Source organism: Apaloderma vittatum, unplaced genomic scaffold (genome assembly GCF_000703405.1).
Source record: "Apaloderma vittatum isolate BGI_N311 unplaced genomic scaffold, ASM70340v1 scaffold21452, whole genome shotgun sequence".
Taxonomy (NCBI): Eukaryota; Metazoa; Chordata; class Aves; order Trogoniformes; family Trogonidae; genus Apaloderma; species Apaloderma vittatum.
In genome coordinates this window covers 42,582-69,461 of record NW_009705530.1, presented here as the reverse complement: position 1 = coordinate 69,461, position 26,880 = coordinate 42,582, and the positions used below count along the sequence as shown (strand labels likewise).

General features: G+C 36.5%; 1 protein-coding gene across 2 annotated transcripts in view; it reads right to left on the bottom strand.

The window, feature by feature from the left end:
* Positions 1–5,264: 5,264 nt before the first annotated feature.
* Positions 5,265–26,880, bottom strand: part of REPS1 (RALBP1 associated Eps domain containing 1) — a 48,688-nt gene continuing 27,072 nt past the window's right edge. Inside the window, exons 8-19 of one of the 2 annotated variants that reach the window (XM_009865469.1) lie at positions 24,944–25,065; positions 20,304–20,384; positions 17,705–17,792; positions 16,992–17,093; positions 14,884–14,953; positions 12,484–12,602; positions 11,703–11,767; positions 10,448–10,633; positions 8,988–9,083; positions 7,307–7,455; positions 6,580–6,685; positions 5,265–5,622 (exon numbers count right to left, since the gene is read on the bottom strand). In XM_009865469.1, coding sequence (XP_009863771.1) covers positions 5,554–5,622; positions 6,580–6,685; positions 7,307–7,455; positions 8,988–9,083; positions 10,448–10,633; positions 11,703–11,767; positions 12,484–12,602; positions 14,884–14,953; positions 16,992–17,093; positions 17,705–17,792; positions 20,304–20,384; positions 24,944–25,065 — 1,253 coding nt within the window. In that variant the 3' untranslated portion in view covers positions 5,265–5,553. Of the gene's footprint in view, positions 5,623–6,579; positions 6,686–7,306; positions 7,456–8,987; positions 9,084–10,447; positions 10,634–11,702; positions 11,768–12,483; positions 12,603–14,883; positions 14,957–16,991; positions 17,094–17,704; positions 17,793–20,303; positions 20,385–24,943; positions 25,066–26,880 lie in introns of both variants that reach the window. The other variant, XM_009865468.1, reaches the window with a different exon arrangement.

Here is a 26,880-nt window from a genome sequence, read left to right as displayed (position 1 = left end):
TGAGGGCACAGAAAGACAACGGGACTGATACTCTGGAGAAGGGCTGGTTGCAAACAGCAGCGCTCCTCTGCCAAAGAAGAAGATACACATCAGGAATAAAACAGGTTAAAGTTGAAGGCATGTCACTTCTGCATTTTCCAATAAAACACATTGAATTACAACTTCCTATAAATCCTTTTCATCATCTTTTTCTTGAAATGCATACTGTATTTTCATACTTGGATTGAACCCAACCTTTGTATCAGTTGAACATCTGCAAAATAAGGCACAACAGCACTCAGTACAGAGAATTTCCTGGCAGTTTAATGAAACATGCTCCCAAGATATTGTAGGGGTTCCCAAAGTATTTCCTTCAACTTCTGCTTAGAAACCACACGTTGCTGAAGCCACCTACTATACACACCTTTTTGCCAAGTCTGACACAGCCCATCGTGATGTAGGCCAGACCCTTAGCAAGCGTCCACATACACAAGCACGTGCGGCACTCCCGGCTCCCCCAAGAGCACGTCAGGGTAAAGAACTGATTTCAGCTCCTCCTTCCCCAATATATAACCGTTCCTTTGAACACTGGTCTGTCTTCCTCACCTTTTGAATGGATCTCAAAGGCAACAAGCTCCTTGCAGAAGACATTCCCAATTCAAAGAGCTGTATCTTTCATTTAACGGATGGTACCCACGTCTGCCAGTTGAAACGCAGCCTCATTTCAACCAAAGTGAGAAATACAGTTAGACCTCTGAACTTAGATGACAGAAAGCAAAAGCCACCACATACACAGGATATATCCGAGAGTTTCCACGTGCGGCAAAGCGGGACGTGTCTCTATCTCTGTGAGTTTCTCGGTAGACGAGAAAACAAATACTCCACTTGCGTAAGGTTCAACAGCAGTACTGCTAGAATTTGGCTTTTCAGCAATACACCACTGGGCATCAGTTTAAATTGCTTTCATTATTTGTGATGTGTTGTTCATTTCCTAGGTTTCATAATCAAGACCAGTCAAAACTACAGAGGCATTTCAACCACTTCCAGGTTAGACACATTCTTAGAATCTATGAGAATGAAAGTGTCCAGAATATATTCTGTCAGAGATGGTAGAATTCTCATTCCTGTAGCTTTCTGGGCTACAGCATGTGACAAATCATACTAATAGTCTTCCTAAAACTTTGTATATAAGCCGTGACATCACAAACAGTATTTTGCAGAGTTACAATTCTGTGTTTTTGAGTACCAAAATGAAACAAGGGCTGTTTCTGAAAAAAATGCAAGACATTGAACACCTGTAAGGCAGAAAAAAGTATCGTAAAATCACCTTGGAATACACTAATAGTGTACAACCTAAAGTGCACACTTTAGGTACAATTAGTGTACAATCTAGCTTAAACAGGAATTGCACCTTTTAAAAGAAACATTACTGAAAGGAAAATTACACAGTACGAAACCCTCCCTCCAAATACATAATTCAATTTTGAAAAGCAATTAATACAAAGACTCCTGTAGGAAAAAAAAAGTTTATATTTTGCTTGAGTATTAACTATCAGGACTGTATAGTCTTATTTGATTATTAGTATACTGACATTTTTAACATTGTTCCTAAACAACTGCTAGTTAGTTTTTTTCAAAGACTATTAAGAAAACGTAACATTTATTTTTTTTATTAGAGAATAAATTCCTTGGTTTTCATGTATTTCTTCCAGAGAGCTGTATTATAAATAATTAGTACATCAATAAGCAAAACAAGCTGGAATTCTGCTTATCAAATTAAGTTGTATGTCTCAAAAAAATGGAACTTTCAGGAGTATAAATGAATACTCAACTGCACATGGACCGCTTTGTAAAGTATTTAAGCCTCCAAATGTGTTTAAAATATGTTACTTTTAAATCTTCCACAGAGTAAGAATTGCATTGAAATTACTCACTTGTGAGTAACTTGGGTTTGTAACATTTTACCATTTCATGAAACTACATTCTACTAGAAACTAAGACTAGAATTAGTCAGGAGACAGTGATTTCTTTATTTTTTTCTTCTTCTTTTTAGGAAAAATTGATTCAGACTAGGTCATCTGTAAAGCTGACTCAGTGCAAAGCTGAACTCAGGAGAGTAACTCAACTTTGCCCTAAATGTAGAGCAGAAACAAAGCACACCTCATCCATAAGGGACAGAGACATCTCACACAAGAAACAATGTTGCAAATTTATTTAAAGTTTTTATAACCTCAATTTTGTTTATCCCACATAAAGACATTTTTAGTAATAAGAAATCCTCTAGTTCATGTACTATAAAATTGCAAATAGAACGAGGGGCATGTTTAGTACAAAAAAAAAGAAAAAGAAAATACTAGCTTACATCAGGTAACTTAAAACATCGCTCAGAAGTAGTGGCTTTTCAGCTTTTTACCTTTGCATTTTGGAAATCTTCTCTGCAATCCAATGACAGGCAATGAGCAGACGAAAAAAAAAAAAGAAACAACACCTCCAAAGGAGGTGGAATGAAGAAAGAGGCACATTAGTACATGAAACAAAAGAAACACAAATCAAGAAGAGAGATGCTCCTCCGCTCACAAAGTCCAAAGAAAACCATTTTGCAGGTGCTTCAGAAACGCACGCTGCTGTTTTTCTGTCCATCCTAGCCGGGCACATGGATCACACTCCACTCTATTTAGCAGCCGACATTTATACTTGCAGTAGAGAGAGTACAACTCGTGTACAGTACGTGGTTCCTTGCCCCAAAGAGCTTACAATCTAAAATTCATTAAAAAAAAAAAAAGAAAAAAAAAAGAACGCATCAAGTAGCTGGATCAAGATCTCATGAATGAAGAAGTCTGGGAAATAATTTTATGAGGGACCGGAGCTGGGTTACATTACTGAGGTAACTTCCGGACATTGTTAGCAGTGATGTTCTTATGTCTTAACTAATTTCTCAGTTTGAAGATTTTCTGCTTGTGAAAAAAATGGTTTAAAACGTACTGAATGATGCATTAAAAGTAATCCACAAAAATACTCACAGACTTGTTTGCAAGTCACAAAAATGGTCAGATTGCCCAAGTTCTTTACTTGAGGCACGAACTTGTTATTTTATTAGAAAGATACAGACATTACAGAAATTCATCTGTACATGTCACATTTGAACATAAAAAGCTTTTTACATTAATGCTTAAAATGTTCAATTCTGATTTAAGAATCCTGCTGCTATAAACATAGGCTTAAATATTAATATGAAAATAGCAATATTTTAAAAATGTATTTTTAAACTTTAAAATAAACTATGGACAAGATACAGTTGATTTTAAATTGACATAAACTATAATAAGCGACCCGCTTTCCCCACTTTTCCAAACACTATTTGTGCTACTTGGCAGTTATAATAGAATTGATTAGCCCATCAACTTTAAAGTTTTTTAGTTTTGTTTTGTTTGTGGTGGGTTTTTTGTTTTGTTTTGGTGGTGTGGTTTGTTTTGGTGGAGGTTTTTTTTTGCATTTCCCTAGTTATATCTTACTCTTTGAAGTCAAAGTCTTGCACTTTATCTACTAATTGGAAAGACACAGCTGAAATTTAATTTATATATAACCTTTATGTCCTTTATGCAAATGAAACATATCTTTCATGCAGGTATGGCATTTTTGCTTTCATATCAGGGAATCTTGCTTTGGATTATGTATATAAGCCACCTACAACACCTCTGTGATATTTGAAAAAATGTTGGAATAGTTACAGCAATAAACATGAATCATCATTATCCAGTCTGCATATAATAACCAAAAATAGAAATACTTTTCCACTGTAGCAAACATATCCAGCAGAAATACCTGATTCGAGCTATCCTTTTGGAAGGGAAGCAGACGTTAGGGGAACTTCATTTAAGCACAGAAGTGAGACAGTGAGAATAAGGACTGTTAAGAGGTGATCCATTCAGTTTTGATTCTGAAAGGTACTCTCAAGGAAATCAAATGAGAAGACTAAAGAACTGTACATTCCTTTGCCTCAAGGCTGTACTAGCAGTTACTTTTTAGAAGTTACAACTATACTAAATTTGCTTATAGGAAGATACAAAATGTTATAGCCACAGATTACCAAGAGAATTTGATCACTTCAGACCAACAGCTAAAAAAAGAAGGAAGAAAATGGTCAAGGGATTAGGATTGTTTCTTGTGCATGCCACAAAAGGACAAAAAACATTCCTGCAGACCTGCAATAACATCCTCCCCCTATCTGAATGAGTTTCAATTCCCAGGTAAAGATGAATCAACAAAATTAAAATATTGTGCTGTTTTATTGGTGTAAAAATCACACAATTGCTAGTTCTGATTCTGCAGAGATACATCCATGCAGTTAAACATCTATGATCCCACAGCCAGAAGAAGCCATTAAATAGAATATCTGCTGTTAGTCAGCAATTAATGCAAATTTACATATGAGATCAAAAGGTGTGTATCGTACAATATACAACAAATCCTAATACAGTACATCAACCTGAATAGCAGGATACACCCAGGGAACTCTGTTAATAGTGAAGCCTGTCTATATGCCAGAGAAATAAGGCCTGGAAACAAGATGACAGAAGGTACCTCAGAATTCCTAAGAAGGAAACTGTTCTTTTTTTTTCTTCTCCTTTTTTTTTTTTCTTTTCTGGGAACTAGAAGTTCATAGAGGTATTGACACATTACTTGACAGTACAATTTGTTATTGTGACAACCGGTGGATGTGATTTGTTATTAAAAGGTAATGTGTGAAACATGCAATTACTGGTGGTGCTTAGGTAACGTGTAATTAATATGTTGGGGATTCACACCCAACTCTTCACAAAAGGGAGGACTGAAAAAGTCTGTTTGATAGACTACCAATTGTACCATAAATCTTTCTATGCATGCGGCTGAATCAGGATCATGAATGGATAAAATGTGAACACCTGGCAATCTGTGGTTACATACCCTATAATGTATGCAAGAAAAACCACAAAATCAACAAACTCAAAGCCAGTTGATGTGGCAAACAGCCTGCAAGAACTCTGTCAACCTGAATAACCTGGTTTATTGCACAGAGACAGGCTTTCTAGAATTGTGAACAACTGTCCAATTGTGAAAGGCAGCTTGGGAAGTAAGAGTGGCTGATGACATCACTATTTTTTATCTTTTCTGGCACAACAAAATAAATGCCACAGCAAAAGAAGAGTTTATGTGCTCCAAACTTAAAGCCAACTGATTCACAATCCTCTTCTGCAAAGATGTTTCAAAGGGTAAAAAAGAAGCCACTAGAAAATTCCAGCTGGAAATTTTGGCGACAAACTCTGCAAACTCAAGTCCAGCAAAGATCATGGATGTCCACAGAAAATTATGTGAGAGGCAGTGTCACATTCGAGGAAGAAGTTCTGTGTTTTTTTTCTTTTTTTCTGTATACTGAAATTAAAATACTTAAATACAAAAGTGAGCAAACTGACAAAACAGAACCACAACATTTAATGTAGAATAGAGTGCAGTGAGCTAGATGCATGGATCTTTAAATAGGCTTAGAAACCAATACCCCTTTCAAAATTAGTAAATTCACAGTTAACGGCAGTAGGCTTAGAGGTGAGAGAAGGGTCGAAGTTGTTCCAGTTGGACTTCCAGGGAGATTCTCTCTTCAAGAACATCCTACAAAAGAAAAGTTTTCTATCTGAATAGAAGATTGGCTAGCTAGCAATTACTCATAAAGGAAAATCAATACTTTGCTCAAAGGTAAAGACCTTTAGTACTTTTTCATTTCTTTCAGATCACCCAAACCCAGAAAGCCGCAACCAGCTGCAAAATCAACTATAAGATATCTTCAAATGAAGTCTAAAATGTTAAGGGGGAAAGCTCTAGTCTCAGTTAAAGGGCTGAGAATTCACAATTTTCCCCAGTTTTCCCCCTTAAGTGGATTTTACGCACCTTAACTCTCATAAACAGTAACAAGTGAAATTCAGACCTGATAGTTTTTAAACCAGCCTGCTTTCAGTCTAGATAGTATCACATTAATTCATGTATGCGTTTAAGACTTATTAACTCAGTAACTAATATTAACTAACTTTAAGGTAAGTAAGATGGCAAGAGAAATATGTTTAGTGCCTACAGATAAATCCCAAATGATAACAGCTTTAACAGATGACTATTCTTATTAAGCTACAAGTTTTGTATTCCAGATTGTCTTTGTTTAAAAATAGTTATACTTTTATTAAGACTTTAGGGTTTATTTTTTCCTTCAGAAGAAAGCAAGCCACTTCAGCTGCTCTCCTCAATACTTCTTTTAAAGTACCTGACAACAGCTACCTCAAATTATTAATGCTAAATTAAGATTCCTACTGCTAAATTAAGACTTCTGCCTTTTATGTTCAGTGAAGGTGAAAGCAAATCAATACGCTGAAAAATGTGTTTTCTAGTAGTAAAAGTAACTTTTGTGATTTCACAAAGCTTGTCACAATTAAGTATATTCTATGACCTACAAAAACAACTATGTTATATCATTATCCTCTACTATGCATGATTGGTCTGCACAGATATCTGCTACTGCACACCATTAACGTCCTGCCCTCTCGGGCTCTTCTCTTAAATACACAAGGATTATGGAATTACCTTTAGCTGCTGCTGTAGTTCACTATTCAATCTGGCCAAAACAGTGTTGGTTTCCTTGTTACGTCTGATTGAAGCCTGAATTGCCTTTTTGTCTTTCCCCACTGACCTGAGAAAATATTAGAAGCATTGTAATAAGTCATTTTGTCTCTTAGATGAATATTTCATTAATAGTATCTCTTTTTAAAATGACCAGAATCCTCTTTTCAAATTTTTTAGCCTGTTAAACTGTTAATTTTCCCTCTTCTGCCTGGTTCAATTAATCTTGCTTGCATGGGTGCTATCCATACTTGGTTTCAATGAAAGAGCAAGTGGCACATTTTAAAAACTTGTCACAACCAATTTTTCTGCAGTCCCGACAGATCATACCACATTCATTTACCTCAAAGTGACTGTTTTAATAGTCTGCTTTCGTGATAGGACACATAGATTGTTCATAGCAATCACTGTTTAAAATTAAATGCTACATATTACTACTTGCACCACGTATCGCCAACATACTTGCAGAAGTTAAAAAGAGTTCACACTCCAAAGTTCGAGATCTCTAAAAGGTCTCCTAGTAGTGGAGGCTTTGGGATGATCTTGTTTAAAAAACAACAACCTTTAAACTGTTAAATTAATCTAAATGAAACACACTGAAATAATTTGCAACTCCTGGAACAGAAAGCTTGTATGCTGTTTAAATGTAAACTTTCCAGTAACAGATGTATTTATACACTTCTTGGGTTACCTAGGAATAGATGGCTGTGAAGCAAGAACAGCAGCTATGACACCTGTTTTCTGCGTATGTTCCTCAGCTTCAGGTCTTAGCTCATCTTCTGATTTTAATCGTCTGCGAATAGGCTTTGGTGGTGGAGCAAGTGGGGTAGTGCCTTTGCTCTGAAGAGGAAAACAGTCTATTAATTCTCACAAATTGCATTTTACTTGGATTATAACCTGGCAATGTCTTTGTATTACATGTTCTTAAAACCAGTTACTGAGCTAGCTGAATTTACAGCCCATCAGAAAATATCTGATGGGCATCTAGCAGCATTTTCATATGGTCCGGAAATAAAAAATGAAAGTACTAAATCCTACCCTCTGGGATGGTTAGTAAGTTGCTACACACTGACAAAGAACTGTGCAAACAGAAACGCCATCATACAACGGACAACTGCAAACACACATCATTTACCCTCATAATTATGTCTGTAATAAAGCCAAAGTTAACCAAGTTACAGCATCACAGAATGTCAGGGGTTGGAAAGGACCTCAAAAGATCATCTCGTCCAGCCCCCCTGCCAGAGCAGGATCACCTACAGTAGGTCACACAGGAACACGTCCACACGGGGTTTGAATGTCTCCAGAGAAGGAGACTCCACAACCTCCCTGGGCAGCCTGTGCCAGGGCTCTGCCACCCTCACAGGGAAAAAGTTTTTCCGAATATTTCTGTGGAACCTCCTGTATTCCAGCTTGTACCCATTGCCCCTTGTCCTGTCATTGGATATCACTGACAAGAGCCTGGCACCGTCCTCCTGACACTCCCCCTTGACGGATTTATAAACATTTATGAGATCACCCCTCAGCCTCCTCTTCTCCAAACTAGAGAGACCCAGCTCCTTCAGCCTCTCCTCATAAGAAAGAGGTTCCACTCCTTTAATCATCTTTGTGGCTCTGCGCTGGACTCTCCAGCAGTTCCGTGTCTCTCTTGAGCTGAGGGGCCCAGAACTGGACACAATATTCCAGATGTGGCCTCACCAGGGCAGAGCAGGGGGAAGGAGGACCTCTCTCAATCTGCTAGCTACTCCCCTTCTAATACACCCCAGGATGCCATTGGCCTTCTTGGCCACGAAGGCACATTGCTGGCTCATGGTCATCCTGCTGCCCACTAGAACCCCCAGGTCCCTTTCTCCTGCACTGCTCTGCAGCAGGTCAGTCCCCAACCTATACTGGCACATGGGGTTGGTCTTTCCCAGGTGCAAAACTCTACACCTGCCCTTGTTGAATTTCATAACATTTTTCCCTGTCCAGCCCTCTAGCCTGTCTAGGTCTCTCTGAATGGCTGCACAGCCTTCTGGTGTGTCAACCACTCCTCCCAGTTTTGTGTCATCAGCAAACTTGCTGACAATGCTCTCTAATCCCACATCCAGGTCACTGATGAATGAAGTTCTGCATCAGAGGTTTTGCTCTATTTCAGAAATGTGAACACTTTCAAGTACCTTAATTTTCTGCTATCTTGAGAATAAATCTAATCATGAGTATCTTTCGATGCAAAAAATTGGCCATACATGTGCCTATTTCAAGCACATATTGGATCTAAAAAAACTGTGTTCAAGGGAAAGCATGTAAGAGTGATGTTGCAAATCAGAACAGATGTGTAGTTTTGTATACATCAGACAACTGCGCTCTCCTTCCAAGAGCACTTTGCATACCGCACTAGTGGGGACATTAGCAGGTGCTTTGTCTTCAACTCTTCCATCTGCTTTGGCAACTCTGAGAGAACTTGCAGAATCAGAGGACTTTTCAACCTAAAGCGATATAAACTATGTTTAGAAAACTAATTCTTAATGAATATTTCATTAGGCAACATTTGGAATAAATAAAAGTATGCTGTGTTTCTGGAACATGAATAGCGCTAACACCTAAAATTCCAGTTCAAGTCCTCTCTAGAAAAACAAGCTAAGATGCAAAAAAGTTTTAGATTATTTTTCTCCAAAGCAGCTATCTCAGTCATAAACATTGCTTTGGCCTGGGAGCAGCTTACAGAAGAGGCACATAAGTTGGTACTCCCAGAATCAATATTTTGACCTGTCTTTTGATACAGAAATTAAGATTAGATACAGAATCTAAAAACACTATGAACCCCTCCTCGAACTAGTTACTTGTAAGTACCCCTGCCCTCAAGCACTGTACTCTGGATGTTGGAAGACCTCTGAATAAAGTCAAACACCCCATGTTATAAGGCCCTGCATAGCACCAAAGAGGCTGTAGCCTGATGGTAAACTGCTACAGCTGTTTCTGCTATTACATAATTATATCAATGCAAAACAATCAGCAAGCTTAATTTAAGCAGTTTTCAGCGGCAGCTTAAGCTAACAGATGATTTTGCAGTGATGTACAGAGAGAATACTCAAACAGTTCTATGGAATTGGCCCTCCTGATTAAGGGAAGCAAGAACATGCTACTAATAGCTGGGAGACCTTTAAAGCACCACAGGTACTTCTGCAACTGAGGATGCAGAAGTGCCCCAGAGAATTTACAGCCTGGGTGAAAGCTACAAATTATGGAAGAAAAACATGAAGTAATCATGTAATATGAGTAAGCTATGATGACACCAATAGGAATAAAGCCTGAGGCTTCCAAACTTTAAAGTTCTGTGTCTGTAGTAGGAAACAAGGTTTTGTAAACATGTCTAATGATCTATAATAGAAGGATGTCAGAGCTCTATTTACTTTAGCTGTTTGTCCAATGGCTGTGAACAAAACCAAATTAACAGAATTTTAGCAGATAATTATACTTGACAGTCATCTCATCTATTAAGACAGACTACTTCAAAACTTAAGTCATTTGGAAGGCTGACAAGAGAGAGCAGAAGAAAAGTTTCAACTGTGCCAAGTCTTAAATTCACCAATACACTTGTGTTTGTGCATATATATGCCAATAAAGTATAAAATCTTTTGAATTACAATCAAGAACCGGGATGAAAAGAATTTCTGCTGCCTAGGTGTATGGCAATTAGTAAGTGCAGCCATGTGTAACATAATTGCTTTCTAGCAATGGATTAGGGCACTATAGAAAAGCCACTGAGTTCAAACAGCAGAAGGAGGTTTTAACAAAGTCTCTTAACTGTTGGTAGTATTAAGAGATTGACAAGATCTGCACTTTTGCTCACCTGCAAGGCTTCTGAGTGTGTTTCAATTTCATCTTCATCCTCTTTGTTTACACCTGAAACAGCAAATGCCTCAAACTGGCTGAAGTCTGCAAAATTTGGCTGTTCCGGTATTTGTTGAGGTGAGGTACTTGTATGAGCTATTAGGCCTTCAGCATCTACTGGGCGATGCACATGAGGACCTGCACCCTGCAAAAATATTTAGTGATGATACTTTTAACATAGTTACCTGATGCAAAGAATCTTGCCAAACAGTTTGTGACAATGTTAAAGACTATTTGCGCTTTTAGTGGATAAAGATTTATGTCCTGTCAGCAGCAGAAAGTGTATGTCATCCAAGACACAAACAGACCATTCTCTGTGTTTATAAATATAGAGAAATATTTTAGAGAAAAGGAAGCTCAATCAGATGTGCTAGTATCCAGAGAATGAGACCAAAGACAGATGTGTCGTAGGACTAGACGGGCTCATTGGACAGTAGATGGTTCTGTTGAACACAGTCTGGCTTGGCTCTGCCAGGCTTGATACAGATTTTTAGACTCAGCTTATGTGAACACCCTATATGGAACACAGCTGTCAATTGTACCCTCTTTCCTTGCAGATGATCGCTGAAGCAACTGACTGAATTCAATTGCTGTTAACTAGGATTCTAACATGCAGCTGCTGCTGAAAAACAATTGAAAAGCAATTTTATCTGTCTCATCTGAGATGTGCACAGCAATTGCAGGATTCAGCTGGTTGAGACAAAATAAAAACCAAATGACTTCTGCATGATTTGTTTTCTACCAAATCGGCTAACTGAACTGACTAAGGCCAGGACCTGTCGATGACTAAAGACATGGGATCCCTTCTGGGAGCAGGCATGTTATGTAAAACTATACCCTCTGCCACATGGATAGAAAACAAACACTTATTCTACAAAACTTCAAAAGACTGTTCTCATAATCTGTGTTATGGCCTATTAGCTACACAGGGACAAGAAATGTGAACTTTCCAGTCTTTCCTACAACTCAGAGCTTCAGAATCACCCATTCTTCCTCAAACTCTACTTTAATTCCTTCCCATGGCTCCACCAGAAATCCTTTACTCAGGAAAGGCTAACATTTGGCAACAGTCTAGGTTTTGCCATCCTTCACATCCTGGTGGTTTCAAAAAATACCAAGTAACGCCACTGATTTTAGAGCTAACTTAAATTTAGAGTTAGACAAAAATGATGCACCAAGTTAAGAGTATGATTTTTCAAAAGTGATAACATCACCTGTGAAGGCTGTGGTCTTGGAGGCACTGCAGGCGGGTAGGCAACAACTCCAGCCTGTTGCTGTCCTGTAAAAAAGGAACTGAGTTTGGCCAAGATTGTCACACTTCACACTACAATGCTATCTAATTTTTTGACTTGTCAACATGAAGAAATCCTGCAAGGTGCCTACGCATTAACTTGTCACATTGAGGACTATAACTGTAATATCATCTCCTTTAAAAATTTGCAAACTTCATTCTAGCTCAAAGTACATACATGGTTACACTCATCTTAATCCTTTCTTTCTTTTACCTTTACACTCGTAACATTTTGTCATACTTTGTGATCCTGAATTGAAAAGTACTGACAAGTCAGAAGTACAATAAAAACCCTTAAGCAGAGCATCAGAAATGACCTTTAATCATTTCGTCCACAGTGAAATACTTCACACCCATCTGTAACACAGGAGATACCAACAGAACTCCGCTTAAAAATTTACTGGCAGGCGCAATTCATTGGGTGTGTGTGCACTACCAAAACATTTTTTCCTGACTTTGCTTCCCACATTCATACAAATGAATGAACAACACCAACATGCAGAATTTACTTCTAAATTATCTATTTCAGCAAAGTGGAGTATAAACTTTAATAGAAACAGGAAGAACGACAACATTTTCACCGTTTTCATTGTGGAGTAGTGTTTTAAAAACACTAGATACTTCCTCAGAGGAGAAAAAGAAAGCTCTGCTTCAGGAATATATACACTAAAAAATAATATACACTAGGAACACAGTATATCTACCTGGGGTAACTGAAAACGATCTGTTCATATCTAACGATGATGATCGAGAATGAGAAGGATGAGGCCTTGGAGGAGGGGGTGGTGGCGCAGCGTTATCTGGAGATGTTCCTGAATGTGATCTGCAAAACATATAAGTTTCTGTAGTGACTTTAAGCAGCTACAACAGAACAAAAACTCGAAAGTTCTTCAAAGTATGCAACCAAAAAAATAAAGTTGACAGATGGAAAAGAGCCTGAATTGCCACTGATTCTGAAGATTGCAAAATCAGATTTAAACTTCTGGTATTCTTTGATTTCACAATTGTTTTTATATTTCTATTCACTTCAATCTCCATTATCTAAATTATTTTTATATTACCACAAGTAATTTGTCTTTGGGAAACCAATAGCTTGACACACAAACCAAACAATGACAGTTCAGGAACAGAGACTCCTAAATATGGTAACTCCATCCAGATGGTAGTCACTATAATTTCCCAAGTATGTAAGATGTGGTTAACATACTAATTAGGTTCTAGATGTGTTAAGTTCAGTGCCACTGAAGAAGAATACTAAGTTTCTGTTGGACTTGCCTCCATGCATGCTGAGCTTAAGGAGTATCTGTGTATGAGACAACTATTCAATTCTCTGCCTGAAATTTTCCAAATCCATACACTGGGTATCATCTTCAGAAATTTTAAAACATTCTTAGGTAGGATCACCATCTAGTGGATACCTACTGTAAGTCCATGAAGAACACATGCAGAAAGGGCAGAAGGATGGAGTACTGCACTAAGTGCCATTTAAGCAGGATTTATTGTACACAGAATTTTTGTACAGCTTCCACTTAAAAACAGCCTGCAGAAACTTCCTAACTAGTCCAATTCGAGCAAGACAGATTCACTGAATCACTAACATGAACACAGCTACTCTTTTATTCAACAAGTAAGTGATAAAAATCTTTTCTACAATTGACTTCTGTAATATTCTTCTATAACTATCGTACAACAGTTTGAGGTAAGAGGCACCTATATTTCACACAAAACTTGCAATTCATGAATGTATAAGTCCAGTCAAAGAACTGAGTTATTACAACAGAAAAAACTTGCTTTCTTAATATACTCTCCAGGATGATGCTTCTGTAACACTGCGTAGCCCTCCAGCTGATGAAATACAAATTTAATTACACTTACTCAAGGGCTCACCTTTCTAGCTAGTTTAGTATAAAAGGCACAAGTAGGATTAAAAAGGGGACAAAGTGGTTTAAGGACACTCCTGAAGTATCATTATCTGACACAGACTGGTCATAGTTTTTGCTTTCTGAAAATATAAAAAGTATTCTGGACTAATGGTAGGGTTAAGGACAAAGCCATCTCTATAGACAGTTGCAACTGGAAGAAAATGTATCAGTGGAAGTAAAAAAGGAGTGGGGAAAAAAAACTTCCTGGGTCGATCCTGCCAGAACTTCCAGACCTGGACAGAAACCACCTGTGCCATGAAGTGGTGCCTCATCAGAAAGCTTTACTTGCCTACACAAGCTCAGTAGGAGAACCCAACCCAGAATTAAAGATGAAAAGAACATTCTGAAACCATCATGTTGATAGTGCAAAAAAATACATAGAAGCAGGACAGAATCAAATTTACCATTAACACCAGAGGAAAGGAATTTTCAAGCTGCTGTATTGAGAGGCAATTACAAATCTTTCTTTGCTATTGAAGTCATCCTAATTATTTGTGTTTTGAAACTTACCTCTGAAACTGATTGTAAGATGGTTAATGGCGTAGCTGGTTTTTAATCCTATTCAGGCAGATTTAATGGGAACAATTAGCACCAGCTAGTACAGCACATTCTCTTATGTCAAACGATGCAGTTGTTGGTTATGTGCTTGCATAGCTTCCTCCAATCCTTTAATTTATGTTGAGCCTATTAGGATTGCCCTTCATTTTATAAAAGCCCATTATTAAAAGAGATTGAGTTACTGCTGTGGTATTTCTAATTTATGTTTTATTCTTCTTTTATACTACAATGACTGAAGTCACAAGTCCTTCTCCATTAATGCCTAATAGATATTTTAAAAAATACAAAAAATTGATTTCAATTAACATCATGTTCTCCTGAGCTTACACTCCCTTGTGTTTTAGGCAAAGGTCTTCATCAAGATTTCTGACTGAATGTGAAGTTTCATTTCTTTGGTCAAACAACTTTATACACTACATTATTTTTTGAATTTCTACTTACATGCTAATGGGAATACTATATGTTATTAATGCATTAGAAAACAGACAGCCTCCAGATTCCCAGGTCTTAAAGTTATAATCTAGTTAGGCATCATTTTACAAGTTAGCTGTCAAACAACTAGAAGCTCAGTACAGGCTTCTTTAAAAACCTTCTATTTTTTTTTTTATTTGCTACTCTACTGACCGTTGCCTTGTTACAGTGCTTCCAATTTGCTCCGGATCCGAAGCATAGGAGTCCGAACTGCTGTAACCATCTGCTGGTAAAAAAAAAGTACAAAGTTTTGTATTTGTTTTGCATCATTAGTAAACCCTAACAGATATAGTAATAAATAATTTCAAATATCCAGTGCTTATTTTAAAAAAAGATTTATATCCTTGTATTGCTTCCCTGTAAGGTACCATCTGGGCAGGATTCAAAATCCTTTAGTCTGAATTACTGAAGGATACAATACAAACCTAGTCCTCTAGCTCAATACTACGAGTTGTTGGTTAGTACTTGGATGTACTGAAGAATAATCAATGCTGATAATGTTGTACAAAATGTAACTTTTATGAGCAACAGTTTTTAAAACACTTAACATCCTATCTATTCTTCTGAATTACTCAGACTAAGGATTACTTTTACCTCCTAGGAAACTAAGGTTTCCACAAGTGTTAAGCCGCATCAGCCAGGACATAGAGAGGAGGAGAATCCTGCAGAAATGACTCTGCTGTTCAGCAAGGCACATTCTTTCCTGCTATTTTTTCTTTTTCTCCCCCATTAAAATTACAAGTACATTAATCTAGCGAAGTTGATTTGTGAACTTTATGATGGCACAGGGAGCTGAGGAATACCTTATATTATTTCAGATTAGACGTTACTTTGCAGGTTTATAGGTGCATCTCTATTCAATGAGGGCCACAGAGAATTACAAAATGTTATCTATATTCACATTCTAAAAGAACTCAAGCAAACAAAAAACCCCAACCAACTAAAACAAAAAACCCAGGAATGTCTACCATGAGATAACATTTGAGTTTTCCAGATCAAGTAGTAAATTTAAGGCCCTTCTGATTGCAGTGTTTATGTTTATAATTTTGCAGGAGTTTAAAATAACACATTCACAATATTGTCCTTAATGACATTTTGAAGTAGGATGTTGCTTTAAAGTCAAAACAATTTGGGAAAACAGACTTCATTGTCACTGCTTGTATTTCTATTAACAGTTTCAACACTATGGCTGTCCATCAGTCGGAAGAATTACTGACAAACTTCTCCAGTTACTGCTTTCTGAGGTTATAGATCCTCTCTCCTTTGTTCCAAATCACATAGCTGGCACAGAAGGACAATTGTGCAGCGGCTGTACCCACCGACTTCTTATCTCATGCAATGCAAAAGTCTGTCCCTGATTCCTGGCTTAGCTCTGAGCTGCTCTTTACAAATTTGTATCATCCAAACTGAATTATTGTTGATATATAAAGCATGAAATAAAGACAAAATGATAATTTCTCAACATCAAGATGATGCTTACAAATCTCTTCTCAGTTTAGATACTATTTTAATATATTGATCCATAAACAGCAGACTATGAGAAGTAAAATAATTAACTTGCATCTAAATTTTGATCAATAAACATTAAGACACTTCTTCCTGTCCTAATAACGCAAGTTCTTCACACTTTATTTTTACTGAAGAAAAGTTCCCAGAGATATGAGAAAACAAAAATATCTCAGAAATAGACTCCAGAGATTCATTCCGGCTACAAAAAATCTGAGACCTCTCTCAATATCAGATAAATGGGCTAATCAAATCAAAATAATGCAAAATATTTTGGACACAGGAGATACTAGAAATCAAAACGGCTCATAGAAGCAAAAAGCATTTGAAAAGCTGTACCTAAAAGCAATATAGAAGTCTACTGCATTTTCTCAGTATCTAAACCAGATGAGAATTGCCTGAAAACTGTGGTCAACAGATTTTTGCTCTTCAGTAAACAGGTTGTTACATGGTTTTGAGGAAGTAGAATCACATGCTAGTCAATTCTACTTTCCATACATTTCAATCCTGAGGTTAAAAGAGAAAACAGCAATATAGAAAAAAGCTGACAGAAAATTAACTTTTTTGAATGCATATGGAAGAAAAACATCTTCAATAACAACAGTAGAACCTTCTAAATTACTACTCCTAACAGAAGAAATGTCTCTTTCATTAAGTTTATCTGATAGCTACCAAGTTTTCATTCACTAGGGAATATATCAGATCTATATTCTGTGTAATGTAAAAGTGATATCAGAAAGTACTTTGATACTTACTAACTGTATTTCCAGCTGTAAATTTTACAGATGAACTCATTTTGTTTTCTTCTGGGAGATCAGGTGGTTTCACAAGTAGTGGGCTAGTAGGGTTAGCGTGATCTACATGGAAAAACAAGTTTAAGACTAGTTTGAATACATGTGTTTGTTTTACTTCTGACACCAAAACCTCATGTTAGTTTTCTGCCCTGATCTGAAGTGCTGTGCTCAAGACTAAAATAGTTGTATTTTAACACTTTTAGCGTATGAATTATTTTAACTTTGAAGTTTTAAACTGCAATAATGTTACTTCTGTTTCTCAGTATTAAGAGTTGGGAATCTTTACCTATTTATAAAGGTAAGGAAATGTCAGTATTTCCGATCACAGTAGAGGAAGCTTTAAAATGCAGGCTAAGTTCTCCATCTTCACAATCTCATTCAGTAGTTAATAAGGAAGCCTAAATCATCCTGGAGGCCCAAATCAAACCTGTCATCATGATGCTTCTGAACTACTCCAAGTAATGACCTCCTATAGATAGTGAAATCCTCACCAAAGCAAATACCCAATTCAAATTCTGCACCTATCTGAACAGTACTCTAATATTTAACTCAGAGAATCTCATTAATTATGCTGGCTACAGCTCTGGACATTTTCTTCTAAGGAGAAGAAAAAACAGTCAGCATGTTTAAGGAAGTAAAGTGAACTCTGTCATTAGCAAGAGAAAATATCCTACCACTTCCAGTTCTTTTAAGCTCCATTTCCTGCATGTGGATTTTGCTTGGAGTCATTCGTATGGGAACTGGGTGCACAATTGCAGTGTCCTGTAGGAAGAGATCATGATTATAGAAATATTTCTGTAGATAACCATGTTGAAAATAGGACCCGAATTATACCATCTTTCAATAATTTTTGGCATACCAGGTATCTGTTGTTTCAAGTGCATCTTCACAAAAAAAAACAAAACACCAAACAAACCCCAAAAGACAACTCAAAAGCCACAATTTCAAACCCTGACTCCCCGGTTTTACTCAGAGCACCTCAGAAAGTTACAGACTCTTTAAACAGTGTGAGTAATTATCTCTAAAATAGGTACTTTGTACTAGCTTAACACAAATAGTTTCAGGAGTCTTTAAAACAGTAAAATCTTCTAGACCTTAGGAAAACAAATCCTCTGGCATTTATCTCTAGATAGGTGTTGACCCTAGGCATTTTCCTTGTAGGTCAGACAATAGACTCCGTTTTAATATACTTCATAGACAGCTCTTTCCATTTGGTTTGGAAACTGAGAGTAGAAAAAATAATCAGAGTTTTTATGTTTGCCCACAAGTTACCTAAAACACAGAAGCAAATGTCTGAAGGTTGTTTTACTGTCATCTAAATTCAGAACATATGGACGGGTAGGACACTAACAGCACAAAAAAATTCCCAGATTATATTCTGTCATTAGAAATTGCAAGAAGCTTCAAAACTACCCTCGTACCAGGAATTTAATCCTGTTCTGACTACTCAAGTAGATCAATTTAATATTTTCTAAAACTGTTCAAACTGATTTACACCACACTTGATGCAAATATAAACTTTTAAAACCACTTTCTAGTCACAACTTCAACTCCAGGCTTTTAGGATTAGTTATCACTTCAAAATATATTGCATTTTTTTTTCCCTGTAGCAGGATTATCACTCTTGCTGTCACTGCTTCAGTCCTCTGCTGTACTCTGATGTGCAGTTACTACAAAAACCATGTCTCAAATAGTTAAGCGCATTTTTATATAAAGTCTTAACTCAAGATTATGAATCCTTACGAATCATTATGCTACCAACGTCCACTTACTATAGGCAAATTATGTTCCCATACTGAAGAAAAATGTCCTGGCTTACTTTTTCCAACTACTATTTTTCTCAGCTACAAGTATCGTAACAAAACAACTCAGGAATGTGATCTCCCAGTGCATTTTTTGTATTTCTATGGAATTTCTGTTTATATACACATACGCACACACATATACACACACAAACATATATATGGCTACGAGCTTTCCATATATCATTATTGTTCAACTTTTTAGATTGCCAACATATGGGAAAAACTTTTAAACTTCGTATTTCTGTAATTTACTAATTGTGTAAAAATAAATTATTAACTTATTGTGGAAAAAAGACAGTGATAGCTCTTTACTGTCAAGCAATCATACACAGTAGGAAACAACTATAAACGGATTTCTACCATGTTTACTTCACTAAAACCCAAAAAAGTGTCTCTCAGATGCAAAAAAGGCTGGTTTTCATTTTAAGCTGACATTTTCATTTGTTTTGAATGTTTACTAAAGGCACTTCTGAGCATAAGGAACAGTGCAGCTTGAATTTTAGCTTCCAGCATCTAGAAATTCTATTTCCAAGTAAATGTCAGTGTTAACTCAGAGTGGAACATATAACTATATTTATATATAATATCTTTCCAGAAGTGGCCTGTTTAATACTAAAAGCAGTTAAATTCATATTACATACATCTATTGTATTTTGTCATGTAGTTGAATGGACACTTATACCATAATTAATTAAATTAAAATGAACACTAACAGTAGTAATTAAATCTGTAAGAAAAGCAGGATGAAAGCAGCAGCCAAATACTAAAGTAATTTTAATGCATTTCAGAACTGCTTCAACGTCACATGCTATGAAGTTGAAAACTAGCAGAACCTGAAACACTGTAGTGAATTTCTGGCACTCAAACTTGGCAAGATATTTAGCTATATAATCCTTCTGAGCACTCCTCACTGAGTAAAGCATGAGAACAGCATAGGTTTTGCTGAAGAAATACTAAAAGCCTTATTGATAAAAGCAACTTGGTGAAAACATTAGGAATATGAAACACCACACCATTTAAAGCCCAGCAGTTTTTTCGGTGAAGCTGGCATTGTCAACTCCTAAAAGCCTGTGCAAATCAAGCTCTGCAATTTGAAGAAAAAGCCCAAACAGCACTGAAGACAAAATCTGAAATGGGATTGGCCATTATGTTGACTTATTAATCTTATAAGCATTTTCAAAAAACCACTATGTTTAAATAGTTTGTGTAATACAGGTTTTTAGTAACAGCACTGTATTACATCAAAATTAAGGGGGGAAAAAAAAGCATTCTTTGAACTCATATATTAAACATGAGCAGTACTAGAAAATTTGTATTCCTGAAATGAGCAAAAAAAAATAATTAAGAAGCCTGCCACCATTTCCCAAAAAGCAGTCCATGGAATCATGCATAACAGCTAAATACAATGAATGGAAATTCAGTGTTAATAAAATTAATTTCAAACAAGCAAGCTAAGTGATTGACTTACAGGATCAGCTGGTGCAATGTTAGAATCAAATTGGGTCAGAGTTTGTGAGCTTGAAGAGCGTTCGCTAAATGTCTCCCACTGCTGAACAGACAGAGGAGAGAAGTCAGCATGATGAGAAAGATGGGAGTAAAAGATCACTGAGGAGATTTAGCATAGTAGTTCCGAGGTTGCACTGGAAAGTACTGTATTTGCCCTGGGCAGTACTCGACTTGGGACAGCACACTAATACACGTTAAGTATTTCTCTTGCAGTCTGAGACTGTTGTACAACCCAGTTTGATGTCTGTCAATATTAATCTTTGTGTTCATATTTCATCATGAAGATACAGGTGCGCAGTCAACACAATAGTACCTTCATAGCTCATGTTTGCCAATGAAAAAAATCATACAAGTAAAAAAACTGGTTAAGCCATACTGTAAAGCTAATACAGTGACACACATTGTGTGTATTTGTAATCACAAAATCCACAGAAAGGTTCCGCAGCTCTGTAGCTGCCAAGTCTCAAATGTAAATACTGATTGTCTTACAAAATCCCAAATGAACACTGAGCAGAGTATTCTAACTACACCAGTTCAGCTTGCCAGTGCAACCCCTGAGAAATGATTCTGTGCTGTAAAAGAGCATCTTTTACAAGTCTAAATCACTGACAAGGCAAAGAATTAAATTTAAACATACTATAGGTCGCTAAAAAGCAAATAAGTCAATCTCTGAACAATTTTATAGGATACAGACATGCTCTACCAGTACATGGTTGTCAAAAGTCCTCATGCTTAGTAAGTCAAGCTACAGCTACAACTGGATCATCAACGTACCAAAGTAATGAAATTAGTCTGTGACCCAGAAATCAGATAACAAATCACAACAGGAATGCTAAACTTGTTATATTTTGGTAAAATAACAAGTAAAGATTAACCAAGTTTCAATCACTACAACAAAAATTACAAACCAAAAATTTTTAATGTTCAGAAAATTTGCCAAAAATGGTGTTAGTACAGTTGTGAAAACATACAAATATTCTTGTCCCATCGCTACAGGCAAATCAATGTAAATGATTCCAGAAGATACAGGACAAACTATATAGTGTTGGTCAACTTAATCTCCTGTGCTCTTCTACACTAAACTCTATTTGGTGACTGGTCTGCATGTGAACCTAGTCTAAATCAGTTATTTCAGAAATAACTCTTTGTGAACATTCCTAAATAACTGTTTTCAAATCAGCTAAAATTAAATTGAGAAAAAGACTAACTAAACTTCTAAGGGCTTTCATGCATGATGCTGCTGCTTATAGGGATAGAGCCTTGTCTTCTCATTTAGAATTTCAAATGAAGGTAAAGATTATGAGACACTGTTATACGCTTTCTTGGGAGTGGTGTTTTTTTTTAAAATCACAAAAAGTTACCTCCTTCATGGACAGAATCTAACAAAAGCTCTTCAGTAAGGATGTAAGGTTTCCCTTCCTAACTGCTCTGTCTCACTCCCTGTATTAAACAGTCCCTCTCTGCCTTTCATGAAGAGGCAGCACTGCAAGCAGCTACACAAACCTGTTGGGCGAGCCAGCTTTTACTAAGTCACATACTTCATGGTCAAGTTCTGCCAGCCCTTCCCCTGATCTGGCCTCTTGCATTTACACACCTGCTCATTTCATGAAACGCGTATTAAATATTTATTTCAGGACTGCCACTACTCTTTTAAACTTGATCTGGCAAGTGGCTTCAAAGTCACCAGTGAGACTGGCAAACAGATCTTTTCGTTACAGAAATACTGTTTCTTCATCTTCAGAACTTCATAAAGGCATACACCATCTATGTTAATAGTTGAGATTAATGCTAAAAATATTATTTCTTACGATGGATGCTGAATTTACCTCCCATTCTCCTACTCTGAAGTCAAACTGTGGGACATCTATTACTTGTCCTCAGGCTCCCTAGCTGGGCACAGATAAATGAACAACACTAAGACCTCCTGACTGCTCTGGGGAAATAAGCTACTGTGCTCCATCCTGAACTACTGCCAAGAAGCCAGTTATTGTCATCCCTGGTTAACAGAAAGCTACATATACACGAAGGACCTACTGGACTGCATCTCAAATTCTGTGCAAGTTTTAAGAACACTGTCAACACAACTGACTGGCTAGGATAAAAACCCTACTAGCTGAAACTACAATACTTGTCTTCTAGACTTGCAAGAAATGTTTCAGAATTATTTTCAAAAGACTAATTACTAGAAATTAAAACTGACAGCAACCTGAACCGTTACTGAAAGAACACCAAGACATGAAACAAGATGTAAGAGCTGTGAACGTAAAAGCAAATCTCCAGATCTCTATCAAAGCTAATGTGACCATCTGACATCAGATTGCTTTCAACAAAAATTTGGTAGGCTTTTGAAATATTTTTAAGCTCTCACAACTAAGTGCTCAGCCTGGAGACCGGATGAAAAAGATGCGTGAAGTGAGAAACAAGCAATGAGCGAAGAGATGAGAATGTGAAGCATGTAGTATCCAGAGTTAGGTAGATTTTCATAGTACTCTTTATTCTGAAATAAGAGATTGATGCCTTTGTCCATACTTGTGAGTTTACAGTAACTGAGCCTGACAACTGGAGTAAAAAAATCAACCATCAGCTAGAAAGAATAGAGTATTCAACAATTGTGAAACTAATGAGCAGGAAACTGCCTGGAAAGGCAGATGATCTGAAGATGCATGGCTTTTTCAAGCAATTCATCTGTTGCTGATAGTTATAAGAGGTTCAAAGAGGAAACAATTAGACTGGTGCCTGCAGTAATACCACAATTTTTTTCACGGCATTAAAGCCTTGAGGACTTTGACCTGACTCATGCTGAAAAGAAAATGCTGAGGAGCAAGAAGCATGCACAGTAATACAGCTGCAAAACCAGAAATTCCTTTGTGTTAGAAAACTCTTAACATTTAATAAACGTTCAACTCTTATTTTAGTACAGTTAGTACCTGGTAGTATATTTAGTGTGAGAATTTTTCCAAACCTCTTGAAGTTTTAGCACATTTTCAAAAAGAAAAGACCATATTATCTACCTGAATGGACAAAGTCGGTTTTCTATGGCAACACTTCGGCTCAGAGAGAAATTAAATTTGTTCCACTAGTGCAATTACCTTATTTAATTGGTTCAAATTGCTTTGGACACTGAAGGAATCTGTTCAGTTATGATGCAGCTTACCAAATCATTAACTTATTAAATCTTTATTGCAAACATGAGGGATGTATCAATGCAAATTTTAATACATTTGCAAACATTTACAGCTTTTTAGCAACAACTGAGTATCTGCTCACCTCCCTCCTAAAACACAGCTTCCTACCAGCAGCCTGAGAATCACTCTCTCAGATAAAACTAAGAATCACTAAATCATTGCCTACATTTTTTATTTGGTAAGGACATCACTGTGAGGCCAGCACTTACCATTAAGAGGGACAGCAGAATTTACAAAGTGCTCCTGAGATAGAAAGACAATTTCCTTTGCTCATAACTTTAATCCTAAAAATTTGTTTATTTTCTGTTTCATACTGACTCTTCCCTAGTTTGTCTACATCTTTTACTACCAATCTTCTATTTACTTGAAGTCTAATGAAGAAAGAAGAAAGCCATACAAAGCTCTTTCAATAGGAGAAGCAGCTAAGATAATACTCAGCTACTGACAGAACTTGGGTATTAAAACAAGTTTTACCTTCTTCCCAAGAGATTCTTAAATAAGTTTTCAAAAACTAATTTTAACACCTTTTCCCTTCATTTTTTTTTGACCTTATAATGAAAAGTAAGCCTACACCATCTTTATAGTATGGGTGCAGTCAGGAAGTCATTCGAGTTCTGAAGTAGCTCTTCGAATAAAACATTTGTTTATTCTAAGTTAAAGGCAAAAATGTTAAAATAGAGCAACAAGAAAAACACTAGGAATCAATACCCTCCAGGTTTTTTAAACAATGGACATTTGGGTGAGAGGAAGAGGGGAGAAACCACAAAAAATCCTGTTCGGTAACTTCAGTTTCAAATTCTGACAAAATAACGGTTTTACTATTTAACACTGGTTGTATTGTGAATATGTATGGCAAAGGATGATATAAAAGAAGTGCATAATAGCAAAAATTTAAAACATAAATGAACATTCAATGGTTGGCTTCGGATTCAACTTTGAGTCTTTGCTGCTGAAACAAACCCAGAGCTATGACTTTTCTACATTACTGGTGAGATATTTTATATTTCAATGCCCAGACACATCATAAATTTATTTTGAAGTTTTGCAAATGCTGGCTATAAAAGCCCTTCAGAGGTAAGAAAACCCCATAACCAAAACCTCACCATTAATGAAAAAATCAGGAAAGAATTCAACTTTTCCAATAAATGCTATGAGATCATCCTGTGATTAATATAAAACTTAATTACCATTAATTACAACATTTTAAATAGTAGTACATCTCATAATGAGACAGAAAAATCAGAAGGAAAACATTATCTCTTACTATTTAACATGTACAATTTAACCTTCCTGTGTCTATTGTCCTGCTAACTTTTTCACAATTTGTGTTCAACAGTCCACTTATGAGGAATCATGGGCACATATACAATTTAGTTACTGACTGGCAATGAAGTAACTCTTAAATAAAAGTGCTAACCTCACTGCTTTGATTCAATTCTGGCCAGGTCTGGTTTAGGGATGGCATTGATGGAGACTTGCTTGGAGGTGCTTCTGCTGGAGAGCCGGAGTAACCTACCTCACCAGTCTGTTCCCCAACTTCTGAAACGACAGGAATGACTATAAACCAAAGTCACGAATTGCATTCAGTATCTTCTCAGAAGAATTGCTCACATCTCACAGAAAGTGCAAATTACCCTTTGGTATTTTCCCAAGTAAATACTTAGCAGCAGATAAAAAACACTCATTGAAGTAATATATACTATTTATCAGGTGCTAATACTATTCTGAGGATTTTTCTGAAAATTTGACTTCAAAGATTGCTTTGTTCCATACAATCTCCTTGTGCTTTGTCTTTTAACCAGTATTTTTAAGATTTTGATTACATGCAGAAACAAACAAATTTTTTTACATTATGAGAAAATAACTTCATGCTAATGTTTATTACATCAAAACCAGCACAAAGTTCATCTTACAGAATAAATTTAAAGCAAAACCAGTGCAACAATGAAAACACAAACTAAAAATAGGAAAACATAGACAAACATTCCCTTAGATTAGTCCCCAAAAGAGTATTTTGTTTTAAGCCTCCTTAAGAAAACAATGTTTCCTTTCACTACATTTTGCAAATTGAACAAGGCTAGCAGCTGTCACATTGCAACTATACACTGTTACTGTTATTCCACTTTTCTCTGGGTTTCAAGCAAGGACAGTCCCTTGCAGAAACACTCCTTTGTCAGAGTTGCACAGATTCTCATGACGCAGCACACTTACCTTTGTTCTGTTCAAACTATAAGAGAACTGGGTAAAGCAAATCTGAACGAAGATTAAGCATAACCCAGTAAAATCATGCTTACAATGTCTTCTATTTTGCTAGATAACACAATACAAGCTAAAGCAATGAACTGAAAGCCTCAAAATCCTGAAGCTCAGATTACAACTAAGTCACAAGAACAGTTGACAGCACAACTGATAAGCAGCTAGACATATTAACGAGATGTTTGTAGTCAAAAGAATTAAAACTCTTAGGCTAAAATACTGCATAGGAAGAAAGATGTTTAATTAAATCGCCATATAAAAAGGATTGCTTGATAGATATGTAACTGAAGATGACTGCCACAAGAATCTGAATGGAATGGTGTACCACAAATTTATTAAAATTTACAAAAAGGACTGGTTTCTAGCTCCTGAAAAGCTGAACTCTGCAATCTGCTCTTCTGCTACGAGCTCAGTGTTCTGTCTGCTGCATTTCATTCAAAAGAAACACTTGAAGAATCAGTGATGACCAGCTAAACCTTTGAAAACCAACAACAACTCATTACTATCTCCAAAGTGCTGCTGGGGACAAGAGGCACAGCTGAAGAAGAAGAGCCAAAACCCTGAAGTCCAGAAAGAAACTAATTGTCCTATCTTGAGATCAGGGGAGATTGAGGTGCTAACGACATGAAAAAGCCATACATAGAACCTAGTAACTCATCAAAATTTCAAAGGTCTTGTAAACTTCCTGTAAATAGTAAGACACTAGGTTGAGACTTAATGGTCCCAAAATTATGCCAGCACCTAGTATCTTGTACTAATGTCCTTCAGGGAAAATGGCTTTTCAAATTATCCCAGATACAAACTACATCTAACATCTGCTTTAAGGAAAAAGTAGCTGGAAAAAAAAAAACCACAAAGGTTATATCAAGCTGATATTTACAGGTGCAATGACGTTACACCAAGTGATGCGGTCACTGTAAACAAAAAATATATTAAGTTCAAAACATTCCCCTACTAATGTTTTGTGAATGCATATTGAGTATCAATTGCTCTGAAGTGTAACATTAATAAGAATTTCCTAATGAGTTAAAAAAAACACTCAAAACTCACTTCGATGGTGGGGCACTAGTAACTGAACTAACTACAAGTGTTAAAAAA